The 19689-nt window shown below is 43.5% G+C and overlaps 1 protein-coding gene across 2 annotated transcripts; it reads right to left on the minus strand.

Moving 5' to 3' along the window:
- Positions 1–1802: 1802 nt before the first annotated feature.
- On the minus strand, positions 1803–15238 carry ECSIT (ECSIT signaling integrator). 2 transcript variants are annotated; one of them, XM_053371117.1, is made up of 8 exons: positions 15154–15238; positions 13205–13415; positions 11462–11879; positions 9644–9867; positions 8380–8437; positions 6235–6383; positions 4398–4500; positions 1803–2733 (listed from the first exon to the last, which is right to left on the minus strand). In XM_053371117.1, the coding sequence occupies exons 2-8, from the start codon at positions 13400–13402 to the stop codon at positions 2510–2512; spliced, it is 1374 nt and encodes a 457-aa protein (XP_053227092.1). In that variant the 5' UTR covers positions 13403–13415; positions 15154–15238; the 3' UTR covers positions 1803–2509. The 2 variants fall into 2 exon arrangements, with proteins under 2 accessions (XP_053227092.1, XP_053227091.1); XM_053371116.1 differs by having other exon boundaries at positions 13205–13453; positions 15154–15216.
- Positions 15239–19689: the final 4451 nt, after the last annotated feature.

A 19689-nucleotide genomic window follows, 5' to 3' on the forward strand; every position in this document is an offset into this window, starting at 1 on the left:
CACGTAGAGGAGGGAGAAAGGTTGTTTTCTGCTGCTCCAGAGAAGCGGACACGGAGCAATGGATCCAAACTGCAGGAAAGAAGATTCCACCTAAACATTAGGAAGAACGTCCTGACAGTAAGAGCTGTTTGACAGTGGAATTTGCTGCCAAGGAGTGTGGTGGAGTCTCCTTCTTTGGAGGTCTTTAAGCAGAGGCTTGACAACCATATGTCAGGAGTGCTCTGATGGTGTTTCCTGCTTGGCAGGGGGTTGGACTCGATGGCCCTTGTGGTCTCTTCCAACTCTATGATTCTATGATATACAAACTTTTTCCTCAATTTTGCCTTTTAGTCTGCTCTTTTTGTTTCTCCCGTTATTCCCCTCCTTCAAATCCCTTCTTTGCTTTCTGTCAAATAGAGCATTTTTCTTGCTTCCTTGCAATGCCCATTACCCCATTTCCTGAATTTACCCTCTCTCTATTTTTATAATTGTATCCAAGTATTTCCTTGTCATTGTATCTGGGGTTTTAAATCAACACTGCTGCTTTATAATTGCCCTCCTCCTCTCCTGCCACACCAGTGTGGCAACGCCACATCCTTAGGAGAACCACTGCATTTAGAGTATGATTATGCAACAGGCGCGATCCTTTTGATGGGTCTCGTTTTCCTGTGAAATTTGTCTTTTTAATGATGTTTTCAAACAATTAAACTATAGTATGTTTGCAACAGCTCTTGTAAGTTCTGCAGTCTCCATAAGGTGTGAGGGATGTTTTTGTGCCCTAGCACTGCAAACACAGGTCAACGAGGGTGGAAAAATATAAAGAATCAGAGCCAGCCCAAGACATTTTTTGCTCCTGAACCACAAAATGGCACCTACCAGCCAGGGAAGGAGAGAATGAAGAGATCCATTGGGAACAAGGGTTGGGGGAGACCAGCAGTGCCTCCTATTTGCCAAGAGGTTGCTGTAGAGGGGGCATGAGGGGGGTGGGGCTGCCGAGGAGATGCCTAGCCATGGGGTAAAGTGAGACGACTGCCTCAGTCCACAGGATCCACAAATTATCCATTTATGAATGTTTTAAATAGCTGTTTTAAACTGTTTTTACTGAAAATATTCTTGTTTTATTCTTTTTGTAAACATCTTGGAGGCTTTTCTACAATCAAGCGATGTATACATTTTATTAAATAAAGTAATAAATCACAATTCACATCCATGCTCATATAAAAGCCGTGACTTAGCGTCTACACCTGACTTTTATCCAGTTGAATATTAAATTAATGTCCTTTCCTCTCCTGGGGCTGGAGCTGTTGCTTTACAACAGGGTTTTTACTTGTGTGGCTTCTTGTTCATTGATCCCTAGGGTCTCTTCCACTATTCTTACTCCATATTGTGGAGTTTTCTGAAAACTGAAACTGAAATGGAAGTGACTCTGTATTAGGGTCACTTGCTTGTGGTCAAAAGCCTTGCTCAACCAACTACAGTCGTAACTTGGATCTTGAATGCCTTGGCTCCCAAACGATTGAAAACTAGAAGTGAGTGTTTCGGGTTTTGAACGATTTTCGGAAGCCAGACATCCAGCGTGGCTTCCGATTGGTTGCAGGAGCTTCTTGCGGCCAATCAGAAGCCGCGCTTTGGTTTCCAAATGTTTTGGAAATCGAACGGACTTCCGGAACGGATCCTGTTCAACTTCTAAGGTACAACTGTACAGGCATTTATACACATTCCACTCACGCCCGACCGCGTGTACACGAGGTGCTAGGAAATAATAAAATAAAATAAACATAACCAGCCTGTATTAAAGCTTTAAATTAAATTCTACACACACATGACATTTGACTTTCTTTTTTAATGCTAGCATACATTACACAAAGACAGTGGTGCTGGGAGGGAGGTACAAAAGCAGAATCACATCAGGAAAAACAACCCACAGACTTTTAATCCTTACCACTGACCAATACTCATAGAGTACCAAACCTTCCAATTCCAGTATCAGGTCAATGAGAGGAAGAAAAGCTCAGCTCATCTAACTGCCAGGGCTGCAGTGATACGGAAGTGAAGAATTGTAGTCAAAGAATGGAGGCTCTGTCACTGAAAACGCTGTTATGAAACCATCAGAAAGAAGTCAAGGAAAGTGGATTTCTAAAAAGAAAACGCCACAGAAGGGAACACAGGGAAGTTCACTGCAGCCTCTTAGACAATTGAAAGAACAGCAGCGATTTTTAAAGGTATCAACTCTTGATCTGAAAGTTTATCTGGGGAAAAACTTTTCCAAAAGGAGATGCAACATTCCTCTGCTGCTGTTATAGCAAAGGTGTCAACTCTGTCCACAGGTGTTCAATGTTAAGTGTTGCAGCTGAGAGGAGTGGTGCTTTGTTGAAGAACAGGTGCCCTCAATACACCAAGCAATCAAGACTCAAAATTCCTCCGATCATTTGTAGGAATGATTGCACTAGCATCCTGGGATTTAAAGCACAAGCATGAAGTTAAATGAATTAATAAATTAAAGACCTCTGTTGAAAACTAAAACATGTGCTCAAAGATCTCTGTTGAGGCGTTGAGCTTCTGCCATCTCCTCTTCACTATCGTTATCCAAGTTGGTGCCTGACTGTAGCTCCCGGGGCCCAGGGGTGAGACGGAACACAACCGGCGTCTGACGCAAAACTGGGTTTGTTTTCTGAAGACCCACAATCCATTTGGCCAAGGTGGCCTGGTCTCCTGCCCCTGCCATACACATGGCAAATACAGGGCCCTCTTCAACTACGGGGAAAGCACAAAGAACAGCGTCATTATTTTGAAACAGGAAAAGAAAAAAGAAGTGAAAGCAAAGAATCTGAGCAGTGATCTTGCATACGTTGTGTAGAATGAGAAGCCCTGCTCAACAACCAGACGTGAGACTCCAAACATCCCAAGCTCTGTTCTTTATCCAGCCCAAATGGCTTAGTTACTTTCCTATCTGAGCACCTACCCTTTGAATTAATTCGCCACGTATCGCCTCCAGATGTCTCAAGTGTGCCGCCAGGTCACCACCAGGCTGCAACTTCGTCCGGTACAGCTGCTTGAAAAACGTCAATGCAGACGCTGACTCTTGTCTAATATGTACTGCTGCAAGACTGTCCCACATTTCTTTGGCAGTTTTCTTATTCCTTACACAGTGGTACCTCGGGTTACATACGCTTCAGGTTACATACCCTTCAGGTTACATACGCTTCAGGTTACAGACTCCGCTAACCCAGAAACAGTGCTTCAGGTTAAGAACTTTGCTTCAGGATAAGAACAGAAATCTTGCTCTGGCGACGCAGCAGCAGCAGCAGGAGGCCCCATTAGCTAAAGTGGTGCTTCAGGTTAAGAACAGTTTCAGGTTAAGAACGGACCTCCAGAACGAATTAAGTACTTGACCCGAGGTACCACTGTATAGACTACTTGCTGGTCACTGACTGTCAAATTAATTATAGCCCTGCCCAATCAAAGACTGTAACAAGATTGTAGACTCTGGCAGTGCCACGTGCATGGGAGTCTGTGAAGAATTTGACCCCATGTTTTCATCAGAGCCAACATAAGATGAGCAGTTGAGCAACTTCAACAGAATACAAAAGGGTGGAATTTGCACGGCTAGCAATAGCTCCTGTTTTCAAGTCCACCACCTCCCAATCAACACCATGTTCCAAGATAATCTCAGAAAATGTTGGCAACATATGGAAGATTGGCAGATGAAGACAATGGACTTTTTGGAGCTGGCTGACCTAACTGGAAGAGCCCGCGACCAGAAGGAGGAGGAGTATCAGGAAGAATGGATGAAATTTAAAGACTATTTAGCTAAATATGTTAAGATAACTTAATTTGAAAAGCTTGCAAATAATAGATAGGCTTAGGATTCAAATATGTAAGGATAAGATTTAAGATGTTTAAAGTTAAATTAGAAAGAATGAAAGATGTTAAGTGATCAAGTTAATTTTTTGAGAAAATAGATTTTGGAAAACTGTTATAATGATATAAAATGAAATTCAACCAAGGTGATTTGAGGAATGTTACCAAGATTTAAACAGGATGTATGTATGTCTGTTTTTAAAATTTGAAAATCAATAAAAAAATTAAAACAAAAGAAAAAAGAAAATGTTGGCAACATAAGCTAAAGGTGCCCATTAGACAAATTCATGGAAAGCACGGCTAGCCTAGCTGTGATGGTGCTGCAGGTAGTATGACACTGAATACCAGTTGCAAGGACTCACAAGTAGGAAGAGTGATGTTGCACTCATGCCTGCTTGCAGGCTTCCAGTAAGCATCTCATTAAGTCACTTCTGGTCTGATCCAGCAGGGCAAATTCTTATGGAATGGCCCAGATTGTCTCCTCTTACCCTGGAGCGCTTCTACCACATTAATGATAAAAAAAGAATACCCACAAAAACGTCAGGAACGGCAACTACCTTCATCTATGTCAAATTCGTAATCATCCCAAAGATCCCGTTCCAGATCAATATCCAGGTACATAGGGTAGTAGAAATTCCTTTCTGGGTCAATCACTTCTTCCTTTTGTGAAAAGAAGCAGGTGGGGAGAGATTGTATTACTTTCACAGCCAACAAAATGACCTAGCTGCAAAGAACACTCATCCTGGCATTTCGAATTAGCACCCACACCCCAACAAGACATATTCCCTAGAAGAGCAGGATCAGGCCTACTTGTGCATACCATATCTATGCACAGCAGATGCTTCTGAGGATACTACAGCACAGTTAAGAGTGATGTGTTTCTTTCTCATTCACTTCCAATGGTCAACTTGCCCAGCCCAAACCTTACCGACTGGCAGTGCTTGAACTGTCCTTGCTGAAGCCTATATGACTCCTCAAATATGCTCTCTCAGTACAGTGGTACCTCGGGTTACACAGGCTTCAGGTTACATATGCTTCAGGTTACAGACTCCACTAACCCAGAAATAGTACCTCGGGTTAAGAACTTTGCTTCAGGATGAGAACAGCAATTGTGTGGCGGCGGCATCGGGAGGCCCCATTAGCTAAAGTGGTGCTTCAGGTTAAGAACAGTTTCAGGTTAAGAACGGACCTCCAGAACAAATTAAGTACTTAACCCGAGGTACCACCTAATTCTGTATTATGAGGGGAGGGAATCTTCCTGCATTAAGCAACCAGAAACTCCCCATTTGCTTTCTCTAGATCACAAGACTTTCCCTAGTTAAACTAAGTTTGCAAAGTCAGGCTCCTTGTTCCTCTTCTGCTCCTGCAAGTGGAAACTCTCCTTTCCCCACACAGCCAAGACTTCCCTGTTCCTTCCTGCTGCTATATGCACTAACACTTTTGGCTGTACTTGCTCCAGTGCATATTCAATGCACATTCCATCATGCAGTGAACACAAATGTAGAGATGGCTGATTAAACAGGACTAAATAATACAGTATTTGTTTAATGTGTTCAATTTCTGAAAAGTCCCACTGACTATCTTGTCTGGTTCCTTAAATTCAGCAAAAAGCACCCAATACCCAATTTCCTTTAAAGATGCCTCAAGTGAGATTACAACCATTTGTTAAATCCTTTCTAAGCTGCAGAAAGTCTAAAGCACTAGGAATATATTATCCATTTTATCCATTATCCTCGTACCTACGGGACTGCCTCTCCTGGTATGCCCCATGGAGGACCTTAAGGACCTTAGCAACACCCTAGAGGTCCTGGGCCCTAAGGAAGTTAGATTAGCCTCAACCAGAGTCAGGGCCTTCTCAACACTGGCTCTGGCCTGCTCTGTCTCTTGAGACCAGGGCCCTGCGGGATCTGATCTCTTTCCGCAGGGCCTGTAAGACAGAGTTGTTCCACCTGGCCTTTGGCTTAGAATTAGTTTGATTCCCTCCCCCACTTTCTTTTCCCTTTCTCCTCCTATGAAGAGATTGCACCCTAATATTTTAATGTTGTATCTTAATCTTTTAAATTGTATTTTAATCAACTTGTTTTTATTACTGGTTGTTAGCCGCCCTGAGCCCGGTCTTGGCTGGGGAGAGCGGGGTATAAATAAATTATTATTATTATTATTATTATTATTATTATTATTATTATTATTATTAATGCTCTGAATCACCAACCTCCCCAACCCACAGACATATCACCATCTCTCCCCAAGAAACAACATACAAACAGTACTATCCCAGCTCTCAGTATTTCCAAGGCAAGTTCCTTTTCTGCTGAAGCACTTCAGCAATAGTGATCATACAGGTCCTCCAACAGGCCTTAAAAGAAGAGTTGGGAGAAAGGACAGGCCATTTACCCTTTCTCCTCGAGGCAACAGCTCTGCCCTGAGCACATAGTAATAAACACACGTCTCCTTCAGCCACAAGCGGAAGGGGCCTTCAACAAAAACAGGCCTGTCTGTATTGTGGCGAGCCAGGAGCGACTGCTGGTCAGGGCTCTGGATTCCTAAAAGGGGAAAAGTATAGATAAAGGAAAAGGTTATAAACCAATGGTTAGGTATCACAGTCATATCAAAAATAATGCTTGAAAAGGACATGGTTTCGCTGGAGGGAAAGGTGGATCTGATATGCACATCTGTTATGAACTAAACAATAGCAGAGAGTCACCAAATGGCTTTTTTCTGGTTTTGTTTCTGATGAAGAATGGAAAGCAGAGAGATGGAAGCAGAAGCCAAGGAACTTAGGCAGGAGTCCTACAGGTCAAAGGGTGGGATTTCTAGACCCAGGACTCTTAAAACTATTTCCACCAATAACCAAACACTGGGCCCATCCCTCCCTTCGTGGCTCTTTACCATGCTTACTGTTACTAAAGTATTCTGGCAGGCAAAGTATTGTAGTTTGAAGAAATTTTGTAAACTTATTTTTCTCCTTAACACAGCACTTTTGCAATAGAATGAAAGAATAATACCCCCATCTCTCTCCCCCTCAACTGTAAAATGTCTATGACAAAAATGTCTTTCACCAAACGTAAACAAACTGCGAAAAAAGCTATGAATTGAAAGTGGAGACAACAGAGGCACTGTTCCCTGTTTATCTGTTTGCTTTCTAACACAAAAAACCCAATAAAAACTAATTTAAAAAACACACAGCACTTTTGCCATCACACAAAATGTTGTATTCACTTGGGTTTTTGTTCCTAGTTCAGTGGGAGAAGAGAAGTCACTGAGATAGCCAGAAAGCTTAGAAGGATTTCCCCAAGTGTTAAGTTGTCTAATGTCATAGCAGTAAGAAGTGGAGATATGGGATGCATGTAAATGACGATAATATTTTATAACAACCATCTTGGCTGTGAGACTTGGAATGACTGTTCCCTGCCTTGCTGGCCTTTTTCCACCTGGTCTGGGAGGATGTGGCCCTGACTCCAACTACAAAAGCTGAGGTTGCTGAAGAGGCCAGAGACCCTTTTGACTGTCTCTCAGATCATTGAGCCTGAGCTTCCACAGACACCATCAACCATGGACCTCCATGGGCAGGAATGGCAACAACAGCAGCAGCTATGTTCTATGCTTATACAGTGGTACCTCGGGTTACATACGCTTCAGGTTACATACGCTTCAGGTTACAGACTCTGCTAACCCAGAAATAGTGCTTCAGGTTAAGAACTTTGCTTCAGGATGAGAACAAAAATCGTGCTCCAGCAGCAGGAGGCCCCATTAGCTAAAGTGGTGCTTCAGGTTAAGAACAGTTTCAGGTTAAGTACGGACCTCCGGAACGAATTAAGTACTTAACCCAAGGTACCACTGTAATACTTTATTCTCTTGCTAATTATGCTGTTTTAAATGTGCATTTTATATTTGATTTCTTTTGATAATGTTTTCTTTTGAAATGTTTAAGATAAAATTTATTGTTAACTTTGCAGCATTAAATGTGCATTCTGTAGTTGACCTCTTTTGTAATGTTTTATTTTGAAATCTTTAAGATAATATTTTAGCTTCCTGTTAAATTATGTTGCTTTGAATGTGCACTTGACTTTCTTCAGTAAAGTTTTGTTCTGGATTTTTTCATTTGATGTTTTAATGTAGGTTGCAAACTGCTGAGATTTTAAAAAAAACTATAAAGTGATATAGAAATGAAATAAATAATAATTCTAAAGTTGATTTATTACCCTCCCAAGCTTTGGAATTTCATGCCCTTCAAGATACAGAAGTCACTCAGTGCATAAAAGGATATCACACAGCCCTAGGAGTCAGGTGAGAGTCTGTATGAAGACAACAGGCAACACTTGGGCTGGTCCACCCTTTGTTCCATTCTGAGTTAAACATTAAGGTAGCACAATTCACACCAGAAACACCTGCTCTTCACAACCCTGTTCAACCGAAGCATACCATAGCCCTATGAGTGCATCCATTTCTGCCCCCTTTATAGCTTGCCTGCTCCCTTCAGCTCCAGAACACAGTGATTATCCACTCAACATAAAGGAATAATGCAAAGGGGTTAAGTACCTACAATATGCGGGTGGTCAATTGTTTTTCCAGAGTCCAAAATCTCCGAATGAGGCAGCTGAAAACATCAAGATAGCTTTATTATTAATTGGCCATTTCCTTCCCCAGCCAAGTACCGCCCCCCCCCCCCGAAACCAGGAATTATACAAACAGTCTGCCCTCACTGCTCTAACAGATCAAGTGTTTAACAGCCAAACCCCAAGCTTACGAGCTCTAAATTAACAGAGACATTTTTAAAACTTCCAATTCTGCAGTCCAGGAGGGGGAGAATTCCACCACCTATCCAGCAGGATTACAGCCAGGTATTTTGTGGTTAGGGATGTGGAAATATCAGCAGAGGGGGTTAAGCACACACTATGGCTTCCAAGTCAGTACGAAACAGGAAAACCTAAAAACACAAGTCATTCAATGTGTTTAAAAATAAAATAAAATAATTTAATTTATATACTGCCTCTCATCAAGAGATCCCAGGGCGGTTCCCAAAATAAAATACAGAGCTATATAATTAAATTTAACATTTTTTTAAAAAAATTGGTGCCTAAGACTTCAGTTTCTTGACACTCATTGAATGGAGCAGGTTTATTTCTTACTAAGAAACCAGGGGAAGAGGAACACTGGCTGCATGGCTTTCCTTACCCCTTTGTAAGCAGACTGACAAGAAACTTTTTTTTAAAAAAATGAAACCACAAACATTCTCACACAACTCCTTTGGGAATCTGTGCAAAACATTAAGAGGAACGTGCTTCAAATAAAAGGTGTCAACCAGAGAAAGCCTAACCAACCCTTTTGAAATAGCGTGTTCAAGTCTCACTGGTTTCAATGTGATGCAAACACACAGCATATTTTTTTTCCGGGAGGGAGAAACAAGACATAGACTTCTTCGCCAAGATACTTTTTGCAAATGCTTCCTCAATATTTTTTTTTCAAATTTAGTGCCCAAAGGGCTGGACCTGCACTATTAGCCTGGTAGACCACAAATGCCAAAGGTCTGCCCGAGTTTAAGGAATCCAGCTACACAGAAAGAGATGGGGATGTAGTTATTACAAAACGCCAAGATCCCTACTCGCAAGATTCTTTGTTTTCCTATTACAGAATTCGGAAGCACTGGCACACAATTTTAGGGACACCTGATCCAAAGGCACCAGTGCTGGAATGAGATGAGCTGGTACAGCTTTCCGTTCTTCCCTCGAACTGCTATCCTCATTTCAGGCTGCAGAGGAGAGGGTCTCTTGCACTGCCAGGATCTCAGAGTGCCTCAACCTACCTGATATATGGTAACCTTGCCATCCAAGTCAGCTGCAATTCTCTGCAGGCCCAGCCTTGCCAGGTCTACAGGGTCCTTTGGCAGAGGATCTGGAACTGGGTGAGGGTTGACGTGCTTGAATTTAGGAAACCAGTACATGATCCTCTGGTATTTCCTCACCGGGTGGCTCTTGTCCCCAAAGATCCGGAGGAGCAGAAGCTTTGTCTCCTTGTTCGGCATGATACCTTCGGAGCAAGAGGAATGACAAGACTGTGATGAGTGTGGCAGGATCTCCTTTCCCCACCCACGAAATATGACTCCAAGTGTTTGGACTTAGCGATTCAGTGGGGGACCCTTTTAATTGGTGAAGCTGCAACTTAAGGGCACATGCTCTATACTGCTTGGTCCTTCAGAGCTCACTATGAGACACAAGTGCCACTTCCCCACCACTCTCGCCCCATAACGTTCCAGTTCCACACATTAACAGTATAAATAATTACCCTGGGCTATGGAGACTTTGCGCCTGCCCATTAAGGGAAATAGGAAGCCTTGAACATATATTTTTTTAGATGTCCTTTTTATGTTGAGATTCTTAGAGACACCATTGATCCTTTGCTGAAGAGGCTCAGAAAAGTCTAAACTTAATTCTCTCCTCTTAGGCAAAGATCATTAAGACGACCTGGCTGGTAGCCAGATTCTGTGCCCAGATTTGTAGGCACAGATCATCCTCTGGAATAAAATAGCTTACTAGGAAAATGCTGAAGTTGCCCTTTGGGGTGCCTCAGGGTCATTTTTTTATGGTAGCCCAAATCTGTATGTATGTATATATCTCAATTTTAACTCATGAGCTATTGCTGCAATCTGCTCCAATTGTATATTTTATCTTTATGAACGCTGTTTTTATTGTGTTATGTTATGTGAGCTGGTATTTGACCGTAATAAATGCTCTATCAACTCAGAGTAGACTCACTGGGCCATGTGTGGTTCCCATACCATCACACTATGTTGTCCACAACCCCTCCAAAGTAAAAAGATGGAACTCCTTCAAGTGAAGGAAAATCTCTCTGCTAAGTTCTCCAGCTACGTTTGTTCAGGTGACAGTGTTTGACACTAGTTCAGCAGGCTCTGCTGATTATTTAGAAAACCTATGCGGCATTTAAAAAATATTTATGATCACCCTAGGTTGATGGAAAGGTCCATGCTTTCATTATTTAAGGGACTTATATGTCCTCACCATCCCTGACTTTTCTTTAATTTTTTTAATTTTAATGTTATTGGAATTTTATTTACAACATAACACAAACCCCCACCTACCCACCCCAATACATAAATCCACCCTCATTAAACGTGAACATAACATACAGTGAGCATAACATACAACAATACAAACAACCAAATAAAAGACTTCCTTTATCCTGCATCTGGCCTCCTTATTTACTTCTTATAAACTGTTTCCTTTATGAATAATTATTAAGATTTTTCTAATTATAACTTAAATATCCACAAAGTCTCCTGCAGGCATTAAATGAAACAAGTCCAGGTATGTATTTTAGGGCACTGTTTTGTGAAGTATTGTCTGCATTTCCCCCATGCTTTTTGAAACTATGATGGAGGGCACAAGGAGAAGGGGATGACAGAGGACGAGATGGTTGGATAGTGTTCTCGAAGCTACCAGCATGAGTTTGACCAAACTGCGGGAGGCAGTGGAAGACAGAAGTGCCTGGCGTGCTCTGGTCCATGGGGTCACGAAGAGTCGGACACGACTAAACGACTAAACAACAACAACATTATTATTATTAACACTCCCCTTGGAAACTACTGACCCTCTTGCATGCCTACCATAGGTCTCCATCTGCTCAAGCACCTGGACACCACACTCCTGTTGTCGAGGGTAGTGATTGAACATCCTCTGGATGAAATTGCGAGGCACAAATACTTCCTTGGGGAAGACATCCAAGATTTTGTTGTAGACATTGATGTCCTTCTCTACCCCATACTCTGGCATCTTCTTCAGCGCTGCATAGATGAATTCCACGTGACCCCTGTGGCGAATGTCCCGCTTGCAGAAGATGTCCACAGCTTCCTGAAACGTGGCTTTAGTCTTTGCAGTTTCAGTGGTGCTCTCAAAGATATCTTCAACGGTCACCAAGGCTCGTTGGGTGGATTCTTTGTCATTGTCTCCATCGCCCTTTGAAGGGGTGGTAGTGCAAAGTGCTGTGCTCACCTGGATACTCCTCACAGTACCCAACCTGCAGTTCTAAGAAAGAGAAACAAACAAAGGGCTTAGCCACACTTACCTTTCCTCCATGCAGGGTGGATTTGATTTAAACCAAATCGTTTTAAATCACAATTTAAATCACTAGTCAGAAAGATTTGAATGAATTTTTTTTTTTAACAGGAAGACTCATTCTTGCTGGTATAATCTTAATACGATGAAGGTTTCATTTTTGGAATAATAAATTTTCAGAGTAGTTTTTACAGTTATAGCAAAAATTACTGATTTGGTTATACAATTAGAAAGACAGTGACAGATAATTATGAAATTATTGTGAGGTTTAATAACTGTTTATATTTGAACAACTTTTCAGCTGTATTTTATTGGAAGGAGAAAAATAATAATTTCCTTAATAATAATTTAAACCATTTATTTAACTAAAACAATAACATTATAGCATATGCATCCATTTTTGTTAACTGATGCGGTTAAATGATTTTAAAAACCCTCAAACCTTAAGAGTCTTAGCACACATGAAAAACTTTTTAAAAATCCTTATTTCCTGATGAATTGCCTTTGGACTATAATGTAACTTAAATAGAAAATTATCTTTAGAAAGATTTTCCTTCCAAAAGCATTTTATTTTAAAAATCCAATTTAAATTTTTTTTAAAAATCTGATTTACAGTGGTGCCCCGCAAGACGAATGCCTCGCAAGACGAAAAACTCGCTAGACGAAAGGGTTTTCCGTTTTTTGATTCGTTCCGCAAGACGAATTTCCCTATGGGCTTGCTTCCCAAGACGAAACGTCTTGCGAGTTCTTGCGAGTTTGTTTCCTTTTTCTTAAAGCCGCTAAGCCGTTAATAGCCGCTAAGCCGCTAATAGCCGCTAAGCCGCTAATAGCCGTGCTTCGCAAGACGAAAAAACCGCAAGACGAAGAGACTCGCAGAACGGATTAATTACGTCTTGCAAGGCACCACTGTATTTATTTATTTTTTAAAAATCATTTATTTTTATCCACCCTGGTTTCCAGGCATGATTCACACTTAAAGTTTCAATGTCTGAGTGCTTTGTTTGGGGGGTTTTTTGTTTTTGTTTTGCTCTTTTTTTTTCTCCCTGTGAAAACCCACTCTTTACCACTGAATCAGAGCAAACAGCAATCGAAAGTAAACCTACATTGCTGTTTGTTGTGCTTCAGCTTTAAAGAGCAGGTTTTTGTGGGGAAACCACCAGGGCAGAAAAAAAGAGCACTCAGAAATGAGCTTAAAAGTGCAGACCTGTGTCTAGAAAGCGTGGACAAAAGGGAAGTGTGGATAAGTCCAAAGAATTATGAGTCAGGCAAAAGAGAACTGCTTAGATACATTTTACCTGGAGACAGTCACTTCTCAGCAGCTGGCGGAGATCCCTCTTAGAAGCAGCCTTCATCAGCAGAGTGCCCCTTCCAGCAGAGAGCTTCTGGGCCAGCAGTAACGTCCACAAGCAGTTCATGGCGGCAGCCTGTCTTTCCCGAACTGGGCAGCAAAATACAGCAAAATGCTGCTTCTGGAAAAAGGCTACAGCCCACATCCATCAGCTACACCTGAAACACAGAGTTTGGGAAGGACAGAAATCTGCTCACTGTCAGAGATCATAGAATAAGAAAGTTACTGGGATATGAACTTTATTTTACTCTCATTTACCGCAGTTACAGAGCTAGACTACATTCTGTTAGGACAGCATGCCAGCCCCCAACATGTACAAAACTTTCCCATCTGATATGCACCCCTCTTTAAACATGTCAAGTGTAAACAAGTGTAGGTAGTTTGATATGTTAGGCACCTTACAATACGATATCTTTATTTTCATTGTCCCATACAGAACAATGAAACTGAAAATCTACATAAGACATTCAAAAGCCCCTAAAAACTCTGAAACCCCATTTTAAAATACAATATTCTCCTATAAGGTAAAGGGGCCCCTGACCATTAGGTCCAGTCGTGGCCGACTCTGGGGTTGTGGCGCTCATCTCGCTTTATTGGCCGAGGGAGCCGGTGTACAGCTTCCGGGCCATGTGGCCAGCATGACTAAGCCACTTCTGGCGAACCAGAGCAGTGAATGGAAATGCCATTTACCTTCCCGCCAGAGCGCTTTGACGTGCTTTCAAACTGCTAGGTTGGCAGGAGCAGGGACCGAGCAACAGGAGCTCACCCCGTCGCGGGGATTCAAACCGCCAACCTTCTGATCGGCAAGTCCTAGTCTCTGTGGTTTAACTCACAGCACCACCCGCGTCCCAATATGCTCCTATAGAGACTCCTTATACTGAGTTTAAAGCCAGAATTGCATTTGGGTAGAAACTGTTTCTCAGGCGGCTAGTCCTAGTCTTTATAACCCTGTACCTTCTTCCAGAAGGCAGAAGCTGAAAGAGATCATTTCTGGGGTGCGCACTATTTCTGCAGCTTTCTTATGGCACCTGGAAGCACAGATTTGATCCAAGGTGGGAAGAGTGCACCCAATTATTCTCCCCGCAGTCTTTACAACCCTGGACAGGGTTGTTTTTCCCCTGGCCGTGGAGCTCCCAAACCGCACACACAGACCATAAGTTAATACACTCTCCACAGTACAATGGTAAAATGCCATCAACAGGTCATTTGAGAGATTGTTTTTCTTCTTGCTAGAAGACAGCTGGAATTCATTAGTGTACTATACACATCCAAAGCTAGCTGGGGCAAACATTTATTTATTTACCTTCCTACCTCCCCTTAGCTCCTGAGAGGAGCCACAGGGCATTCACAGGCCAAGTTAGATAATATGAGGAAGCAACCGCAGGCATGCTGAAATACAGTTAAATAGCTCCTACCGTTATCATTACCCTTCCATTTTCAGGTCTGTCTAAACTCAGCCCCCCACAACTTTGGGTTCCCCACATGTCGTCGGATGACAGCTCCCACCATCCCTGACTATCCTGCTATCTGGGGGTGATGGGAGATGGAAGTCCAAAACCACTTGGAGGACCCCAAGATTGAGAAAGGCTGGTCTTCACTTGTGCAAGGCAATCGACCACTATTCTCACTTTTAAAACCGGGCTATTGAGACTTGAGGTCAGATTCTGCGGGAGGGCTGCCACATACGAGGGGGATTCGAAGCCGCTGCAACACACGTGATCACAAACACGTGTTTGTCATTCACACATTACTTTAAAAACCCAACAACCCGGTAATGACATGGTAGGACATAATCTATGGGGAATAACCGCCACGGCTGTCAATTATTCGGAGCTTCCTGTTTTCTCCTTCCCCGGAGCCACCCCCTTACCCAGTAGCCCCTCACCCACAACTGACCTCCCTCACCGGGCAGCGCCATCTTGAAAGGCTCTCCGCGTGACGTAGACTTCGCAAGCTGCCCAATCAGCGGGAGAGGGCGGGGCCTCGCCCTCAAGCTCCTCCCTGAACGAAGCGGCTGGTTCGCGGCGCATCAGAGACGAGCGAGCGGCGAAATCTGGGGTTCCTTAGGACCTGCGCGGTCGGCGGTGCTGCCCCGCGCGCCGAATCCGAAGGGGTCCCAATTCAGTGGCGGCAAGATACCCCTGCGCCTTTCCCGCAAGGTGCATGCAAGACGGGAAGCCAGCCGCTGATGCCGGGTTAGCGATGGGGGGAAGACGTTCCCAGTGCTGGTCCCACGCTATTTTGCGCCCCAGTCCAGGCGAACTATTTGCACGCACACGAACTTCTCCCCCTCAAAATGGCTAAAATCAGGTATCCTGTTGTTGTTGTTGTTTAGTCGTTTAGTCGTGTCCGACTCTTCGTGACCCCCTGGACCAGAGCACGCCAGGCACTCCTGTCTTCCACTGCCTCCCGCAGTTTGGTCAGACTCATGTTTGTAGCTTCGAGAACACTGTCCAACCATCTCGTCCTCTGTCGTCCCCTTCTCCTTGTGCCCTCCATCTTTCCCAACATCAGGGTCTTTTCCAGGGAGTCTTCTCTTCTCATGAGGTGACCAAAGTATTGGAGCCTCAGCTTCAGGATCTGTCCTTCCAGTGGGCACTCAGGGCTGATTTCCTTCAGAATGGAGAGGTTTGATCTTCTTGCAGTCCATGGGACTCTCAAGAGTCTCCTCCAGCACCATAGTTCAAAAGCATCCATTCTTCGGCGATCAGCCTTCTTTATGGTCCAGCTCTCACTTCCATACATCACTACGGGGAAAACCATGGCTTTAACTATACGGACATTTTTGGCAAGGTGATGTCTCTGCTTTTTAAGATGCTGTCTAGGTTTGCCATCGCCTTTCTCCCAAGGAGCAGGCGTCTTTTAATTTCGTGGCTGCTGTCACCATCTGCAGTGATCATGGAGCCCAAGAAAGTAAAATCTCTCACTGCCTCCATTTCTTCCCCTTCTATTTGCCAGGAGGTGATGGGCCCAGTGGCCATGATCTTCAGTTTTTTGATCTTTGATTACCTTTCTCAAATACAAAAGAAAACGTTTTCGCGCGCAAACGTTTCGAACAATCTTGCAATGTTCGTGTTAAAATGTAAATTATTATTATTATTATTTATTTTTTATACCCCGCCCATCTGGCTGAGTTTCCCCAGCAACTCTGGATGGCTCCCAATCAAGGGAAGCAATACAGGGAAGTCTCTGAAAAGTTCTGATTTCAGGCATTTCCCTTTGCAAATTTTGTCACCGATTCCTTCAGGTGTGACCCTTCCTTCCCAGGGTATGTTCAGGTTCTCCAAGCCAGCTGGTCTCTTTGGCAACATTGTTGAGCGTATGTAAGCTTTATAACCCCCGACTGAGAAATGGATAACTCAAACTGGGAATACAAGCTGACACCCCAAAATCAACTTTGTATGATATAAAACACTTCTCCGGAAAATGGTCTTTTTTTTAAAAAAAATGGACCTTTCCTTTCTCTCATTTGTTAAGTTATTTTGGCCATGAGGGGGCCCCTAGGGGCGCATCGGAAGATGGCTGACAATAACATCTCTCCGACCCACACGAGGTAATTAGGAGGCTGTGATGGGAGTAAATAGCCTCCCTACCTCCCCAAGGTTGGGGGGGGGGCTGCCCTTGCCTGCTGTGCCCTATACCACCCCCGAATTTGTGGGGATGGGGGCACTAGGCAGAATGCCCTCCTGTGGGATCTCGGCGCTCCTGGACGCCGTCTCTGATCCGTGCCACTAGCTGCAAGAACTTCAAAAGAAACAATTAGGAGGAAGTGAATGCACATATTTCAAGGAAGGAGGGGGAGTAAAGACTGCTAACTGAAGAGATCTCTGATAAACAAGACGAGTCGGAGGAACAAGAATAAATCATGAGAAGATACGCCAAGACTCTGGCAAAGGGACTGATGGGGGAGGGGGGGAAACTTTCCTTTCTTTCCTCTATGTGATTAAACAAGAATCCCCCCCCTCACAAGTCAGAAATGTTGTTTTAATGACTTAAGCTGTGGATTTAAGACTGTGTGGAGATAAATTTTCTAACCAAAGCATGTTTTAAGAAGATCGTGGAATGTATAAGTGCTTTGGAATGACGCAGTTAAAAATACCATCGCCATGTTGGCAAGCTCTGTCGGAGGACTTGAGTCTGGGAGGAGGAATAGAGCTGCTATTGTATTGTGTGTGAGACTCCTCAGAGGGACTTAAGAACGACAGTTTGCGAGATAAATGATGGAAAGAGCGATGTTATTTATGAAAGCGATGATATATGGAAACCATCTCGATATGAGAATTGGACGAACGGAAAAATTCGCACAGGATTACAATTGGGGTTTATCTGCTTAAGGAGATTATCAGAAGAGATCATAAAGAAAAAAAGAAAAAATATATACGAACAAGATGAGATGTGGAAACAGCAAGATAAGACTGGATAGAATTATGAACTTTATTTGGACTGATTTGGATATTAATGCAGCAGCAAGAAGATGATCGGAATCCCCCTTCGGAACTTGAAATATGGGTCCCCTCAACAAAAAATTAAAATTTGGCTTTGTAATTCGGAATTTATGTGATGTGATTTGATTTGATTGGTCGGTTAATAAAAATTATTTTTTAAAAAAAGTTATTTTGGCCATTGAGGCAGGGCTGGCCCAATACATTTTGGCACCTGAGGTTGGCCCTACCACCACCCCCAGGGAAGAAGTGGTGACTGAAGATCTACACCAGGAATAAAGGAGATTCTGGAGAGTCCCATGGACTGCAAGAAGATCAAACCTCTCCATTCTGAAGGAAATCAGCCCTGAGTGCTCACTAGAAGGACAGATCCTGAAGCTGAGGCTCCAATACTTTGGCCACCTCATGAGAAGAGAAGACTCCCTGGAAAAGACCCTGATGTTGGGAAAGATGGAGGGCACAAGGAGAAGGGGACGACAGAGGACGAGATGGTTGGATAGTGTTCTCGAAGCTACCAGCATGAGTTTGACCAAACTGCAGGAGGCAGTGGAAGACAGGAGTGCCTGGCGTGCTCTGGTCCATGGGGTCACGAAGAGTTGGACACAACTAAACGACTAAACAACAACAGTTATACTGTACATTGGGAATAAGGGTGGGAAAAGACCAGCAGCACCTGCTCTTGGCCAAAAGGGCAATGGCGTGGGGGGGAGGCGCTTCCAAAGAGGAGGTGGATCTAGCCTCCATTGAATGTGCCACAGACTGTGTGGATGTCTCTATGGTTGTAGCAATAACTGAGGCAGTGGGCGATAAATTCCTTACAGCCCAGATCTGTTGTCTCTGTGGATCCAGCTGCCCAAGGCCTCGCTTTGCTGACCCTGCAATTAAGGCAACCACTCAAAGTTGTCCGCACCACTCTTCCCTTAAATTACAGTTTACCTGTCTCCAGTGTTTTGCTATCATTAGCTCTTAGGAAGAACGAAAGCTTTCGAAATGTGTTTTTGTTAGAAATAGTACTCCTGCTTTAGTCCTCCAGCTGTTGTATTGTATTGTTTTATATACTGTGGCTTGCTGTTGTTTTATTGATTATAGTTGAGACATTATTTATTGTAACTGTTGAGTGGATTTCTGTTTAACTTTTATATGTTGATATTATTTTATACTATTCTAATGATTGTTGAATGTTACTTTTTGATGTAGGTTGCCTATTTTAAAGTTATGTTTTATTATCACATTTTTGTATTGCATTAGATTGTTATAAGATGTACATTTTCTGTTTCTTCAGCTTGTAAACCGCCTTGAGTATTGTGAGACAGAAAGACAGTATACAAATTAAAAATGATGATGATGATTAAACATGGCTTGTGTAAATCTATTTTGCATGTGTATTCCTGGTCTAAATTTCATGCTTCACAAAGGGGTGCACTGTTAATGGGATCCCCTCCACAGTGTCCACCAGCTCCCAGGCTGCAAAGGCACCGGGAGGACACCCAGGGAGTATGGGTGTCGCCAAGATTTTTGTTGGGGGGGGGTTTCGTCAGGACTTTGTTGGGGCGGGCAGAACCGCTGTGATTGGTCAGTTAAGTATTTCTGTAGTTTTACTTGTGGGGAGCAGCTGCCCCTCTCTGCCCCCCCTGCTATGCCCATGCCAAGGAGAGAGGCAGGGAGGGGTAATGCAGGACACATGATCTCCCTCCCCACCACCCCAGCAAGCCAGGTGCCCTTGGAGGAAGTGAGCAGCGATAGCTGAGCTGCTTATATGGCCGGGCATCAGTGCCTTCATTCCCCCATGGCAAGAGTGCCAACTTGGCCCTGCGACCGTGGGTGCCTAGGGCCGTGGGTGCCATGCAGTGTGCATGGCCCTTGCACCAAAATTTGTGGATGCCTAGCTCCTTCATCTCCTGCCAACCTAGCAATTCGAAAGCACATCAAAGTGCAAGTAGATAAATAGGTACCACTCCGGTGGGAAGGTAAACAGTGTTTTCGTGCGCTG

Source organism: Podarcis raffonei, chromosome 17 (genome assembly GCF_027172205.1).
Source record: "Podarcis raffonei isolate rPodRaf1 chromosome 17, rPodRaf1.pri, whole genome shotgun sequence".
NCBI lineage: Eukaryota > Metazoa > Chordata > Lepidosauria > Squamata > Lacertidae > Podarcis > Podarcis raffonei.

What these genes read in the sequence shown, in the direction of transcription:
- ECSIT (XM_053371117.1), bottom strand. Translation starts at nt 13,402, where the DNA reads ATGTGGGCTGTAGCCTTTTTCCAGAAGCAGCATTTTGCTGTATTTTGC. An exon ending in TGAGAAGTGACTGTCTCCAG is followed by an intron (nt 11,880 to 13,204) that starts GTAAAATGTATC and finishes TCTCTTTCTTAG; the next exon opens with AACTGCAGGTTGGGTACTGT. An exon ending in TGACCACCCGCATATTGTAG is followed by an intron (nt 6,384 to 8,379) that starts GTACTTAACCCC and finishes TTCCCCTTTTAG; the next exon opens with GAATCCAGAGCCCTGACCAG.